The sequence below is a fragment of the Silene latifolia genome, chromosome Y (assembly GCF_048544455.1).
Source record: "Silene latifolia isolate original U9 population chromosome Y, ASM4854445v1, whole genome shotgun sequence".
NCBI lineage: Eukaryota > Viridiplantae > Streptophyta > Magnoliopsida > Caryophyllales > Caryophyllaceae > Silene > Silene latifolia.
Genome location: NC_133538.1, coordinates 137202022 through 137218087, shown reverse-complemented (window position 1 = coordinate 137218087; position 16066 = coordinate 137202022). Strand labels below are relative to the sequence as shown.

The 16066-nt window shown below is 38.4% G+C and overlaps 1 protein-coding gene across 1 annotated transcript; it reads right to left on the bottom strand.

The window, feature by feature from the left end:
• Positions 1-469: 469 nt before the first annotated feature.
• Positions 470-8300, bottom strand: LOC141629017 (uncharacterized). The gene is made up of 7 exons (XM_074442092.1): positions 8158-8300; positions 3760-3947; positions 3349-3648; positions 2182-3114; positions 1303-2084; positions 856-1135; positions 470-696 (listed from the first exon to the last, which is right to left on the bottom strand). The coding sequence occupies exons 1-7, from the start codon at positions 8298-8300 to the stop codon at positions 470-472; spliced, it is 2853 nt and encodes a 950-aa protein (XP_074298193.1).
• Positions 8301-16066: the final 7766 nt, after the last annotated feature.

Sequence of the window (16066 nt, the reverse complement as noted above, 5' to 3'; positions counted from 1 at the left end):
TTGAAACAACTGGTAATGTCTGTCTAAAATCACCCCCGAATACCACAACTTTCCCACCAAACGGCAATTCAGCATTTCCCACCTCCAAAACACGCATTACATCTTTTAAACTTTTATCAAGGACCTCAAAGCAATGCCTATGAGTCATCGGTGCTTCATCCTAAATTATGAGTTTAGCACGTATCAAAAGTTCAGCTAAATCACTGCCGGGCTTAATTCGGGAGCATATGGAATCCTCCGTTACATTAATGGAAATTCCAAACCTGGAATGAGCTGTTACACCACTTGGAATCAATGTTGCTGCAATTCCACTTGACACAACAGCCACAACAATATCGCCCTTACTCCTGAAACAGGCACACAAAGCTCTCCAAAGGAAAGTTTTCCCAATTCCACCATATCCATAAACGAAGAACACCCCTCCTTTGTTATTTAAAGCAGCTTCCATCACTTCATTATACACCAACCTCTACTCGTCAGTCATTGAAGATAACTGAATCTCATGTTCTTTACTCAAGGATTGTCTATCGTACGAAAATGCATCCATAAGTAAACTATTTCGATGATGTGTCGTTGCAGACATGTCTGGGAACGGCATTCCCTCAAATCGACGAAGTGAACTACCATTTGTTTGAAGAGAATTTTCAATATCAATAAGTGCATAATTTTGCAAGTCTTCATCGGTAAGCTTTAAATCTGTGGTTAAAAAAGTTGCAATATTATCTATGTGATTTTATATACTGCAGCAATCAATTCATAGAATAGATGAAGGTAAGAATGCGAAATATGAAGAAATGTTTTAAAGTTGTTCTAATTAAAATAGCGGTAAATGTTTACTATGAAATGAAGACACACCTTGATTGTTAAGAATAGTGCGTTGCCTATGAAGGATGTCGTCCGATAGCAGTTGCCAAGTTTCGTCCCATACTCTGCTCGGCATAGACAAAGTGCCACAAAATAATAACGTCGCGAACAAATTTCTCAAGTAGAAGCCAGACCCCCAATCAGCTGCTTCGTTGATAGCTACAATATACTCTCGATCATCACCAATTAATCCCAATGCATAACATGCTTCTCTAAATGTCGGATGAACAAACTGATTCACAGTCCTAATATCCTCAAAACATTTTGGTCCCTTAACGTGATTCAACATTACTCTCATGAAATACAATTCACCACATTGCGGGGGAACGTGAACCAATCTACCAATCGTAAATCCTTTTTTCCTAAGGCTCCATTGACGAAGTTTCTTTTCCAAACAAATTTGGTTGGAAATTCACAGTACAATAATTCTTTAGCAACCTGCATCTCTTCTACTGTCGAATTATTACAGCCCATCCAATTAAGAAATTGGGACACCCCGAGCGAAGTCTTTTCTACGACCTCATCAACCCAATCATCATCGTGGAAGACAATAGGTTGCTCATCCGGAAGATGGTATTGTAGCCTTTCAACAGCAGGAGTTCTGTAGTGGATATCAAACCCAAAAATTCTCCATGCGGCTTCACATGCAGAGAGATAGCGACAATCGTAAAACCTCTTAATCTCATCAAATCGACCAGGGTCCTCCTCATTACGTCGTGTGTAAGACGACTGCATGGTAACTCGATCAGAGCCCTTGTTAATGTACTTAAATAGGTACTTTATGAATCTAGATTGATTACACCATTCGACATTGATATGAGCCCGATATTTCAACAACAACTTAGAGTTATATGGAATGACAAAATCATTTCCCAGGGGCACATCATCTTTAATCACCGTAACTCCTTTCTTGCTTCTCTTGTATATAGGGTACCCATCACCGTCAACCGTTGTTCTCTCAGTGCACGGCTTTGGGTAATATTTTGAGCACTTGCCTCTGACCATACACGGATATGAGGGCTTTGCTTTACCACACGGTCCATGAAGCATATACTCGCAAACAACACTATGTAAGACGGGATCTGTAGTCGGATCAGGAATCTCCGTGGAAATGATTTTGTCGACATCTGCGGCTGTAGGAAATTTGTCCTCCCGATGTAGGAACAATACTATATGGGCATGAGGGAGTCCACGTTTTTGAAATTCAATAGTATACACGACTGCAAAAAACACGTTCATAAATGTCATTAAATTTTTCTACAGTAATGCTATGTCACAAACGATATATTAAATTAAAAGATTAGCAATTGGTAGTACCTCCTCGCGCTCTTCCAAAAATATGTCGATCCTTTAAGTCCCTAATCAACTCATCGAGCTTCATTTTAAAGACGCGACAGACAATATCTGGACGATCCTCGGGTCGCAATCCTCTTTTAGAAACAAATCGTACTATTTCCGGCCACTTTGGATTACAGGTGAAAGTGATGAATAAATCTGGATAACCAAACCACTTACAAATAGTCATGGTATCGAGGAAATTTGCTTTTTTCCAGTTGTCACCTCCGGGGAAAGAAGAAGGCACGATAAACCGAGTACCCGCCGAAGATGGCTCTACATCTCCTCTTCCAACAGCATTTGAGAGGTTCTTATAATTATCAACTCGAAGTCGATCTTGGTTAAAACGAATGAAATTCAGCCTATGCGATTCGACCAGCATATAACAATCAACTAAAAATTGGTCGAATGCCGTACCAGATAATAAGATCGTTGGAAATTCAACATCTGGTGGTCTCTCTATAAGATGATAAGCAAACCACTCCCTACACGTTGTTTCTTCACGTGCTTGGTCACTCGTGCTAACACCAATAGAAAAAGCACTATGTAGGATACCCGGCCTATACCCATCTTCTCCGGATGGAATTAACAAAGGATATTGTAAGAGGGTGTATAAAGGGTGCAACTCAGATATCCGCTGTAAACCACCGCACAACCTTCTGACAATAATATCTCGCTTCTCCATATGTGGACCAATATCCCCCTCAATTAAAGCCGCTACCTCTGAAACTGTTGGAAGATTGTAAGTTCTTCCATCACTTGATCTCCTTGAAATCAGTTTGATACTCACTTCACTGTCTATATTTTCAGTTAGTCTATCCCTAACCTTTCTAAATGTCTTTGCAATTGTATTGTGCGAGTCAATCATATTTTCCAACAATCGTATTAACTCGTCATTGAACCTTGATGGATCCCCTGGACAACAATTAAAAACAAAATTATTGCCTACGAAAAAAAATTTTATACAAAAAAATTTTATTACGGAAAGAAAATATATTTACCTAATTGCATTTTTTCGATTTTGAACTTCCTCTTCCGTGTCATATATGTAAAGTTGACAGAATTTTGGCCTTGCATCTCTGGTCGGTACCAAAGTCCCTATCCGATGGCAATTTTGACCTCCCATCCTAAAGGTATATGGTCCTTTACCTTGATTGATGGAATGATCGATTTTACCGCCCATAGAAGTGAATGAGAACATCGAGTTATAAGCTCTAATGTTTTCTCTATAATGATTGCTAAATCGATGCTGACCGGTCAACAACGACTTTATAAGTTCAGGCGGCTGCTGTAGAAATGCGACTTCAACTTTTCCATCAGAACAACAAAGTGAGAACTTAGGACGTCTTGTACCACGTCTTTTATCTTTTCTCTCCTCAAACCACATCAACGTGTGACATTTCTTGCACTCATATTCTGCATCACCACAGTCCCAATATCCTTCCCATGCTAAACAGTTTTCAAAACAAAATTCATAATTTGAGACATAAAAATTAGACGACAATAACGAAAGCATGTTGCAATTCAAATTAATAAATAAAAAGTCATGAATGAACTAACCATCATTATTTAACGGCACGGAAGTATTTTGCTGAGTTCTCGAGGATTCGCCATGTGAATAGGATGCATTCAAAAAACAACTACCGGGTGTTTGTTCAATTCGGTTTACAGACGGAATCACTTCATTGAAAGTTTCACCATATTCAGCACATAGATCTCTCACTAAGAGCTCAACAACATCGGTCGGACTACAAATAAGTTCTACACAACGTTTTTAATTAAAATTTAGACTTTCACAAACGTTAATACATGTTAAATGTAAAAAATTAAATATAGATATATACATGTCACGTTGGAGGTTGCTCGTGTACAATTGACCGTATTTTGAGAAACGTCACTATGAACGCTACCACCACGTTTCTTAGAGAATTGCGACTGTCTTTTTTCTCTTGCCGTTCTCGCTCTTAACTGATTAGGCGTTAGAATAACAGTGTTCGCATATGATGGAGTAGGATCATAAGAAACGTTACTTGGCGGGGTTCTTATCGGTAACTGTTCACTTATGGTTCTTCTGCTACTTCGATGACATGGGGTATGAGAAACTGAAATTTTCACAATTGGTAATGACTTATTATAATTTTTAAAAAAGAACAAATGAAACAGGATTAAAATAAAAAATGTAAAAAATTGAATATATGTAGTAAAATATTAATAATTAAAAATAAAGAAGTACCGTTACTAATGTCAGATAGCGGTACTCGAAGATTTGACATTGATTATGGCGTATTGTCAGTAATCATCAAGTTTCTTTCTGATATCCGAACACCTATATTGGTAAACCATAACGACAAAGACAAATTATGTCAAACGTTATATTTTATTGTACATTTTCAAACTGTAAACAACATGGACTGTGTGTAAACACATCTCGAACAAAATTAAAAGGCCAAACGATATCACATATGGGCTGAGAACGACCCAATTTGCACTCAACATCTCGAAATCCCAAATTTGGGCTCACCAGTTCTTTCATTCCCGTCCTGCTCAAGTAAAAAAAAATCCCTAATACTAACCTATTATATATTAATTTGGGTTCATACCTTGCTACAATTCCCGTCCAACCCAATTCCCGAACAAAAATAAAAACACAAACAATAGCAAACATGGGCTGATAGAAATGCAAATTTGGGCTAAACCTTTCTAAATTTCCGTCCATTAAAATCACAATAACCCTAATAATTTACCCCACCTATATATACCCCTTTCCCCTCAATAAAACCCTAAAATCCCGTCTCCTCTTCATTACACGCCTCCGCCTTTATCGCTTTATCTCCCTCTCTCTCTGCTGCTTCTCTCTCTTACTAAAATCCTAAAAATAAATACTAATGCTCCGTTTATTTTGCCCAGTCTACCTTCATAGACAAACATCTTCATTAATAAATTACTTCTCTCATAAAAACTTAGACACTCCCATCTCGCCAATCGTCCACCCTATTTCCGATTAGCAACCCTTCATTGTCCGATCTGTTCTTCATGCATGCACACGGTCATTCTTTAACATGGTGAAGGTCGATTTTTTCTTATTCGGACCGTTTATTCAAGATGTATTAATGGTAAGTTCAATTTCACTCTATTCTTTAACTTTCATTCCGCCGCTTAATAAGTAAAATTGAATTTTTTTCGACTTTTTTAAACTAAAATCGTTGATTATATTGTTAGATCTATAAATTTTATGACATATTTGAGTTGATGGTAATTAAAAAATCGACATATAATTAAAATGGTTGTTTATACTGTTAGATCTATCAATTTTTTGACATATTTTAGTTGATGGTAATTAGAAAATCGACATATAATTAAATTGGTTGTTTATGTTGTCAGATCTATCAATTTTTTGACATATTTGAGTTGATGCTAATAATAAAATGGACATATATTTTTTTTAAGATCATTGTCACTTCTTGATTAAATACAATGATTTTTAATTAGATCTATGACTTTATTTCATATACATGTTATTAACAACTTAAAATCATTTTTTCTTAATATTTATCGCATTTTTTTATTCGTAATATAGTCGATCTGTGATGACGGATTTAGCATGTATTGAATCTGATTTAAAATAGTTTTTTTAATTTAGTTTTGTTTGTCTTCATTTTTTATCACTCTTATTGAAAATATTGCCCCAAATGATTGCTGCCGTTTTTGGTGTTATGAGAAATAAAAACCCTAAGTTGATTAATTAAAATTCCTTAATCTCGCATGTTTTAGACTGGGTAGAACCTTACCTAAACTTGGGTTCAACCCAACCCAAAAAGGGATAACCCGACCCAACCACCACGGGTTTTAACCCCATCAAACACACCACGGCTTTTAACGCGACCCAACCCAACACGGATTTCAAACCGACCCAAACCCCATACGGGTTCCAACCCGACCCAAACCCCATACGGGTTCAACCCGACCCAACCCCATACGGGTTCCAACCCGACCCAACCCCATACGGGTTCCAACCCGACCCAACCCTATACGGGTTCCAACCCGACTGACCCAATTACATGACCCACTTACAACACAACCTGGATTGACCCAATTACATGACCCAATAACAACTAACCCTTGACTGACCCAATAACAACTAACCCTGGACTGGCCCAATAACAACTAACCCTGGACTGGACCAATAACAACTAACCCTGGACTGACCCAATAACAACTCTACCTGGACTGACCCAATAACAACTCTACCTGGACTGACCCAATAACAACTCTACCTGGACCGACCTAACCCAACCCAACCAAATCTGGACTAACCTAACCCAACCCAACCCAACCAAATCTGGATTGACCTAACCCAACCCAACCCAACCCAACCAAATCTGGACTGACCTAACCCAACCCAACCTGGACTGACCTAACCCAACCCAACTTGGACTGACCCAACTCAACCCAACCCAACATGGACCTAACCCAACCCAACCCAACCCAACATGGACTTAACCCAACTTGGACCTAACCCAACCCAACTTTGACCTAACCCAACCCAACTTGGACCTAACCCAACCCAACCCAACCCAACTTGGACCTAACCCAACCCAACTGTTGGACCTAACCTAACCCAACTTAACTGTTGGACCTAACCTAACCCAGCCCAACTGTTGGACCTAACCTAATCCAGCCCAACCGTTGGACCTAACCTAACCCAGCCCAACCGTTGGACCTAACCTAACCCAGCCCAACTGTTGGACCTAACCTAACCCAACGACCCAACTGCTGGACCTAACCTAACCCAACAACCCAACTGTTTTCTTTCACACTCAGGTTTCAATTGGTTACATTTGTGTGTTGTATAATAGAGTAATGTAAATGTCTTACTAAAATGCAATAGACTAATGTAAATGTCTTACTAAAATGCAGGTTCATTCGAAGCATGCATATTGTTCATAAAAGATGGATTTAGTTAAGTAATCAATAACATTCGAAGCATGCATATTGTTCATGGAAGATGATGAAGTTAAGTAATCTATAACACAATATAACAGATTTTAATTTATAGAAAAAAATTAAGAAACTTACTGTTTTCATTGTTCATTCCTTGCTGCCGTCTCCTTTTTTCTGCCTTGTACTTGAATTCCCTTTTTCCATGTTTAACCCCCCACTGTTTTGATGCTTCTCAAAATGATGCAAATTATGTGCAAAAATTGGCAGTTTCTAGTTGCTTGTCTTTTAAATTGATCTTAAAAAACTGGTAAACTAAAATGTGTTTAATTGATTTGCTTCAATTTTCTCACCTGTATGCATGAATTTTTTGTTTAGTTCACTCATCTCTTGCCCACTAACCTGCCAAATGTTGTTTTTTTGACTCAACTACTGCCCACTACTTTAGAAACTGCTAGTAATGCAACATGGGTAGTTTATCATAACTGTTTAAACCGCCATTTGTGCTGAAAAATATCGACTTTGATTTTTTAGACGTTTTTGACTAAAAATTTCGTGACTATGCTACAATAACAATTTAAGAACTTGATATAAACTTATGAGAAGTATCGTATACTGGAAATTTGTACAGTGGCCTATCTTAAATTTCCCGACGTTTTTTCTTAGTCATTTTCTAACTAACCTACATTAAAATTCTCAAAACTTGTTATAAATGTTGCAATTCTATACATCTTTTTTTTTTCCATGTTATTCAATAAATGTCAATTACTCCTCCAGCATATTTGTTTTACTTGTTGGTTGGATATCGAATGTAATCAACTACTGTTGGCTGCATAAAACGTGTTGCTTTGGTAATTTAGTAATTGTTAATGACTATTGGCTTGTATCGTAACTTTGAAATGAAAAGTAAAGAATTAAATGTACTATTGTTGAGAAAAGTTCATTAATTCATTGTTAAATTGAAATACAATAGTTGAAAAGTTGAACATATATAAGTTTCGATGATGTTGCTAGCTTAACCAATATGATGCATCTTTGTCATCTACTTCCTTCTTTATAATTGCATCCAATCTTTCCTGTCCTTTAGGCTCCATATCTGAAAGTTGTTGCATCACTTTGTCCTTCAGTTCTTTGATTCTCTGCATAGTAAACTTGCTACACATCTAACTTAAATATGATAACCTAAATTGTTCTATTACAACCTGAAATAAACTTGGTCCAAAACAGTAAAGAAAACAACAAAGTCCAAAAACAGAAATACAAACATGGTCCCGAAAATTCTTAAGTGCTGAAATGTTTTTTTAGAACTCCATAGGCTGCTTGCCCATCTTAATTTCCTTCAGTTTTGTTGCAGATGATTTGTCGGATGCTTCAGCCGTTTCCACGACTCCTTTCTGTGGTGTGATCTCTTGGGAATTCAGCACAGGTTCTGACTCAACTATCTCTCTCATTTGCTCCTAACAAAAAAAAAATTATTACTAAAAATGCCATTAGTATCAAAAAAAAATTGTTCAAGTTAAAATTCAATTCACCATCATTGAATCAGATCTTGTTGTGTCCCTTGTCGAAGTTGAAATTGCTTGTTCCTAAAGAAGTGGACGATATTTATTAGTAATTGAAACAAAAATCAAAGTCATTACGTGTATAGGGTAGTCATTAATTGATGTTATACCTTTCTTGCATTATTCATGTCATCCCACTTAGCAATTGATCTTGGATCATCACACAAACCGATAAACCCCAAATGACTTTGATTTTTGCTCAATGTTGTATAAATCAGTCACTCTTATTTTTGCCACAAATGTTCTGTCAAGTAGAGGCCTGAAATCTGGGGGAGGGACAACACTGTACATCTGAAACAATATTTAAAACTTAATCAGTAACATTATACGTTGGTTAGATATTATTGCAAATTGTATGTAAATGAGTTTTAGGTTACCTCATCTTCGTCAAGAATGGCTTGTGCTGTTTTCCCAAGCAAATCAACCATTACATCATCCCAAATAATGAACTCAACCGAGTCTGGATCTTCATATGTCACAATAAACTTAACTTGAAACCTTGGTATTGCTGATGTCACCCTCACACCCTTCATTGTGCAATTATTGTTAATTTTTTCCTTGTCACAATACCACAACCCATCTTCTCCTTGCTTCACTTTTGATCTGCATTCTTTGCAAGAGTAGTAGTACCAAGTACTACCAGATGTATCTAACTCAATTATCTTGGCCATTGTGACATATGCCCCTCCTGTAACATTCCGTTTGATGTCTATGAGTGTCTTGGTATTGGATTTGATAGTTGATGATATTATGGAGCTAGCAGCATTAGGGGATGGTAGTTGGTTATGTATGGAGTTGGTGTCGTGAGAGATATATATGTGGTAGATACGATATAGTGAGTCATGTTGTGGAAGTAAACATAGTTGGTGGAGTGGGTGTTAAGAGTTCACGTTCTATGTTCGGTCGAGTTCTTGAGTCCTTAGCTAAGTTGTTGTGTCTTGGTCGAGTCTGTATGGTTGTTTTTATGTATGGGTTGAACTTCGGGGACGAAGTTCCTTTTAAGGAGGGAAGACTGTAATACTCCGTATTTATAAGTCTTGGGGTACTCTATCGAGTAGGCCTTACTCTGTCGAGTAAGGGTAAGTTGCGTTTTAGAATAGTTTCGACTGTTGGGTACTCGATCGAGTAGTCAGCACTCGATCGAGTAAGGGGGTACTCGATCGAGTATCTTGGGTACTCGATCGAGTGTTCGGTTTTACGGGGAGTTTTCTCGGGTTTTGTTAATTATGCGATTAAGGTATTTAAACATAGTCGTCATTGTTTTAAATCACTTTTACAAAACCTAAAACCCTGTTTAAGAGAGAAAGCAGCCACTTCATCTTCCTAATCGCATTCTTAGCAATTCCCGGAGTTCAGTCGGTCAGTTCTTGTCGTTATTCGTACCGTTGAGTTCCTTGCGTCGAGGGTAAGCTTTTAATATAGTTTTTATAATGTTTTGTTAAGATTGGTTAAACCCTAATTTAGGAATTGGGGGTTTTGGTGTGTAGTTTGTGATGTGTAGTCTTTATGTCTTTTTGTATGATAGGAGGAGAATTCGTAGAGGAGCCGTTTTGATACAATTTGTAGATACCGTCTGCGTGTTGTGCTTTCCAGGTAGGATTTCCTACTCGGTATTAGTCCCATAATGGGATGATTGTTGATGTGTTGAGATTGATTGTTTGATATAGTAATTGATTGTGACTACTGATTGTGATTGTGATTGATTGTCTATGGCTCTCGAGATGCGTTCTCGGTGAGTGGGGTCACTTGCGGGAGTGACTTCACGCCCTAGTTTCGCCCTTCGTGGAACCCGCCACGGAAGGGGATGTGCACATTAATGGGACAGGGTTATCGCTCGGTATGATGAGCGGGGCTTAGGTGGGAACGGCTGCGGTCCCCCACTGGCAGGGCTGGTCCAGTGGACAGTCAGTATTGAGACGATGGGAGTTGGTGTGTGTGTGTGTGTGTGTGTGTGTGACAGTTCAGCTGTCTGTTTATCTTATTGTTGATATATGTATTGAATTGTGTGATTAGTACTAACCCCGTTTAAATGTTTTAAAAACTGTGGTGATCCATTCGGGGGTGGTGAGCAGTTATTGAGCGGTGTGATATGACGCGTATGGGATAGCCGGGATGAGTCATCACATGGCGGTTAGAAGTCTTCCGTCGTGTCGACGAAGTCTAGTAGCTTTGATAGTTTTAGTCGTAGACCGTACGAGAACCTTGTAATTCTTTTTATTAGTTTTGGTTTGAACATGTAATCACTTAATCTATAATTACTTTAAAAGTACGTTTCTTTATTGTCTTATGATATTCAGTACCTCGGGCAACCGAGATGGTAGTATCCTTATACCTGAGTGGTCTTGGTAAGGCACTTGGAGTATGGGGGTGTTACAAAATGGTATCAGAGCGACGATTTTGGAACTGTAACAAATGAACATAATGAACATAGGGAGTCTAATAAAATGAACCTGGTGTATGTGTAATGGGAGCCCCTACGATGCTAGGTTTTGGGTGAGTAGGCGCCCTCACTTCAAAATCTTGGCCCCATGATACTTAAGCCAGTCACATGGTATGGGAACGTGGAGTCCGTGTGTATATGTGCGACGTGTATGTTAATTGTGCTGTATATGGTTTGTTGAAAGCATGTTGCATGATAGTTGGCTTACATGTTGGTTGGAATCGTTGGAAAAGTATATGAGAATGATGAATGATATGGTAGAAAAAGAAAGTAGTTCGTATATGATGATGTGTGATGAAGTGGATTTGTAATGTTGTTGTATTAGCAACATGGGAATAGGATTTGTAGTGTATGGGTGTGGTTTGTGTTATGAAAAGTTATGAAAATTTAAAACATGCGGGTAATACATGATTGAAAGTTGAATGTTATATGAGCATGATAGATGGTAATGTTTGGCTTTTGGTGAGTAGTAACATGAAGAATAGAGGTTCAATGATATGTGTTTTATATAACGAATTGGATGAAAAGCATGATGGTTGTTTATAACGTGGCACTTGATAACACGAAGTAGATTATTTTGTTGATTGTATGAGGAGTCGCGCTGATTTGAATGCGTAGTTGTAATCATAATGTTGAAATAATAATGAATGCATAGTACGTTAGGGTATGTGAGATAACATTCGGGTAGTATTCACGAGTCTGCATGACTCGATCGAGTGGGTTTGATTCGATCGAGTGGGTACTTGTCGTTATTTTGACCCGAATCGTGTTTTTGGGCACTCGATCGAGTACCTCGGGCACTCGATCGAGTATGGGGTCACTCGATCGAGTAGCCGGGCTACTCGGTCGAGTAAGTCGAGATCGAAGGTCTTTTGGGTTAAGTCGGGGCACTCGATCGAGCATGATTGGGCACTCGATCGAGTAGCCTCAACTCGATCGAGTAGGTTCTCGTACTCGATCGAGTGGGGTCTCTGTGCAAGTCATATGCGTGTTTCGAGTCATATGTTTATCTTTTGACATTCGTTGCATATTATGTTTAATTCAAAGGTGTTGTATTACTTCTTTATGCATTGTTTTACGTATGTGTTGGTCCTGAAGCGTAAGTTACCCAATCTTATGTTGTAAAGAGTGGCACTATGATGAGTATGAGTTCGGTGGGGAGGACATGAATTATAAGTGATTATGATAGATGGTGGAAAAAGAAAAGGAAGATTGGTATAGTTTATTGAGGCATGGCGCACGTTTTGCGAGACGGAATGAGTGATATGATTGTGTGTTGAGTAATGTAAAAATAAGTGAATATAGGCAAGGGATGATGTGAGTATAATGAACGTGAGAATGAAAAGATTGAAAGTAAGAATGTGGATAGTGGCAGCTTGAGATGTGTAAAGAGTTATGGAAGGAAATGGTTAGGAGTCGTGTGGGTTATGGATTTATGTAGTGAAAGTTCGTTTAAAGGGGTTGAGAAGAGTAATATATAGTGAACTTTGTGGAGACATGTCGCGAGGTGTATTTATAGACAGTGAGTGAGTTTGGGAGGTTTATTAAAAGATGAAACTACTGTGTGAGTTCCTTGGGTAATTAACGGTATTAAATGAATTCTGATTTCTAGAGATGTAAAAAGGGAGATGCAATTGTTTGAACATTAAACATTGGTTCTATGGATAGATTAGTGGCAAGTATGAGTGATAGCATAATAAGAGAAGATCCATGGGAAGAAAGAGTGAGATGATGTCGGTAGAAAATAATAGAATTAAGTTTTGGAGCAACGAAGGGGTAACCAGATTTCTAAAGAGTTAGCTAGAAGGAATAAGGAGTTGAATTATTAATTGGTATTATTGAGTGTAAAGAGAAAGGAAGGATAAAAGTAAGCTGAGGAAAATGTTCACCGGAGCTATGTGACATAAAGATGAGAAATCATCGAAATATGTGATGGTATCACGAGGATGTTAGCTAAAGGTTATATAGGAGTTTCAGGGCAACATGATTGGTAATGAGTTTCGAGGAATTAAGGGAGTAAGAAGTTGGTGGAGTATTGGCACGATACGAGATATTTGGTGGAGAGTTGGATGACAATACAAATAAGATAGCATTGGGAATAATGTTGAGGTAATTTTGTGGATGGGTTTGATGTTCGTTATTTGCAATGTTAACCAAAAATGGTAGAAAAACCATGTTATTTTGATATGAGTGTAAGAGATTTGATATACGAGCAGCGGCGGCATTGTGGTGTTATCACTAATGGCTAAGAGTGATGGAATATTAGAAAGGTAGCAATTCTAAAGAGGTTGATTTGGTAGGGACCTGATTGTTGTGTATGATTGTGAGAGGGTATAAGATGTGGTTAGATGAGGCGGACGCTATTAGTTGAATAGTGAAGGTCGATTATATTTGGCGAGAAGTGATGGTTGTGCGAATGGGGAATATGTTATGAGGGGCATATGAGTTAAACTCGGGCGGCAGGTAACCTTTTTCGAGTGGTGACTTACGTGGTCAGGATTGACTAGTTGGTTGTGATTACGGGTCTGTGATTTGTGTAAATGTTTGTGTGAGGTTTTGACCTCACAAGAAGTAGTATGGTATGATAATTATAAAATTGTTTTATGAATGTTCGGTAATATATATGTTGGACACGGTAATTTAATTTAATGATATCCAAAAAGGTAATAATTTGATTGATTTGACATGGCTAGTTATAATTTTATGTGTATTGATAACACATGTGTATCCCGGGAAATGGTAGAGATGATGTTCATGAGATGCTTATCTGTTTATCCATATAATATGTTGCGTGGTAATTTAATAAGGTGGATTTGAGTAAGTTTTTCTTGTCTGAGAAGTTATGCTAAGTCAGTATTTATGGGAATTGTATGCAGTTGTGATGTCTATCGGTGTGGTTGTGGTGCCTCGGGTGGTGATCCGGGCACGGTACATAGTGCTGTGATGCGGGTATTTTCGCACTACGGTGTGGCTGTTGGTGGCGGTGTTGTGATGCCGTCACCGGTTGTGGTGGAGTAGGCGGGATGATTATGATTCGGGTTTCGAAAGTACATACCAGTTATACATAGATTGTTGTTTTGTTTGATGTTGCTCTCTGCGAGTGTTAGTTTGTGCTGATAGACAGTTGTCTTGCTTATTCATGTTTTCTTTACCAGGTTAAGTTGGGAATGAGGTAGAGTATGATGTGAAATAGAGTTGTATATGTTTCGTTGTTGTCATGGGATAGTGATAATCTGTTGATGGGACACGGTTGTGAGAGGTTGTTACGGTAATTTTGATCTTGTTTTCAGATGAGACATCGTTAGACATGGTAATGGAAAATGATTCGTGGAACATGAGTTGTAATGAGCTGAAAGCGGCAGGTAGTTCATAATCTTTTGTTGGGACAGTGAGTGTAGGGTGTTGGGGAAATTAGTGTCATGTTAAGTTGTGTATGAATTTTGCGGTAATGAAAGAAAGAACTTGAGGATCTAGTGTGCGTGTACGTAACGAGTGCGGATCGTGAGTTATGCTTCTGGGAGATAAGTGCCTTACATAGAGAGGTATGTTGTTTGGCAGTAATAATGAAGAGTGGGTATGGTGATTTGCTACGAGTTTATGGTATAGGTTAGGTGCGCTGCCGAATGAGTTGAGGAATGGGAAATGTTTATGTATGGGAGCCTTGGATATAAAAATGGTGAGTGTTTGGTTTATAGACGGTTATCTTTGACATGTGGTGGTACAGAGGGTAATGAGATGTAGATATGGTTTGGTATTAGTGAGTTACGAGGACGTAACATTTGTCTTAAGAGGAGTAGGATGCGATAAAACAGATTTTGATGGTTGTACATATGGTAATAAAAGATTCGTGTTGTGGGTGATTTTATTAAAGGTCATGACCGTGCTTGTAGTAGCGTGATGTTTAGGAGTGTGAGAATATTTCGCTAGTGTTGACGGTTGGATGATGAGGTTACGAGTGTGAGTAAACTTCGAGGACGAAGTTCTTTTTTAAGGGTGGTAGAATGTAACATTCCGTTTGATGTCTATGAGTGTCTTGGTATTGGATTTGATAGTTGATGATATTATGGAGCTAGCAGCATTAGGGGATGGTAGTTAGTTATGTATGGAGTTGGTGTCGTGAGAGATATATATGTGGTAGATACGATATAGTGAGTCATGTTGTGGAAGTAAACATAGTTGGTGGAGTGGGTGTTAAGAGTTCATGTTCTATGTTCGGTCGAGTTCTTGAGTCCTTAGCTAAGTTGTTGTGTCTTGGTCGAGTCTGTATGGTTGTTTTTATGTATGGGTTGAACTTCGGGGACGAAGTTCCTTTTAAGGAGGGAAGACTGTAATACTCCGTATTTATAAGTCTTGGGGTACTCTATCGAGTAGGCCTTACTCTGTCGAGTAAGGGTAAGTTGCGTTTTAGAATAGTTTCGACTGTTGGGTACTCGATCGAGTAGTCAGGCACTCGATCGAGTAAGGGGGTACTCGATCGAGTACCTTGGGTACTCGATCGAGTGTCAGGTTTTACGGGGAGTTTTCTCGGGTTTTGTTAATTATGCGATTAAGGTATTTAAACATAGTCGTCATTGTTTTAAATCACTTTTACAAAACCTAAAACCCTTTTAAGAGAGAAAGCGACCACTTCATCTTCCTAATCGCATTCTTAGCAATTCCGGCGTTCGATCGGTCGGTTCTTGTCGTTATTCGTACCGTTGAGTTCCTTGCGTCGAGGGTAAGCTTTTAATATAGTTTTTATAATGTTTTGTTAAGATTGGTTAAACCCTAATTTAGGAATTGGGGTTTTGGTGTGTAGTTTGTGATGTGTAGTCTTTATGTGTTTGTATGATAGGAGGAGAATTCGTAGAGGAGCCGTTTTGATACAAATTGTAGATACCGTCTGCGTGTTGTGCTTTCCAGGTAGGATTTCCTACTCGGTATTAGT

Coding starts and splice junctions, on each gene's coding strand:
- LOC141629017 (XM_074442092.1), bottom strand. CDS start 8,300: ATGTGTAGCAAGTTTACTATGCAGAGAATCAAAGAACTGAAGGACAAA. Junction 2,085..2,181: donor TTTTGGAAGAGCGCGAGGAG/GTACTACCAATT, acceptor TGTTTTTTGCAG/TCGTGTATACTATTGAATTT. Junction 697..855: donor CACTATTCTTAACAATCAAG/GTGTGTCTTCAT, acceptor TTTTAACCACAG/ATTTAAAGCTTACCGATGAA.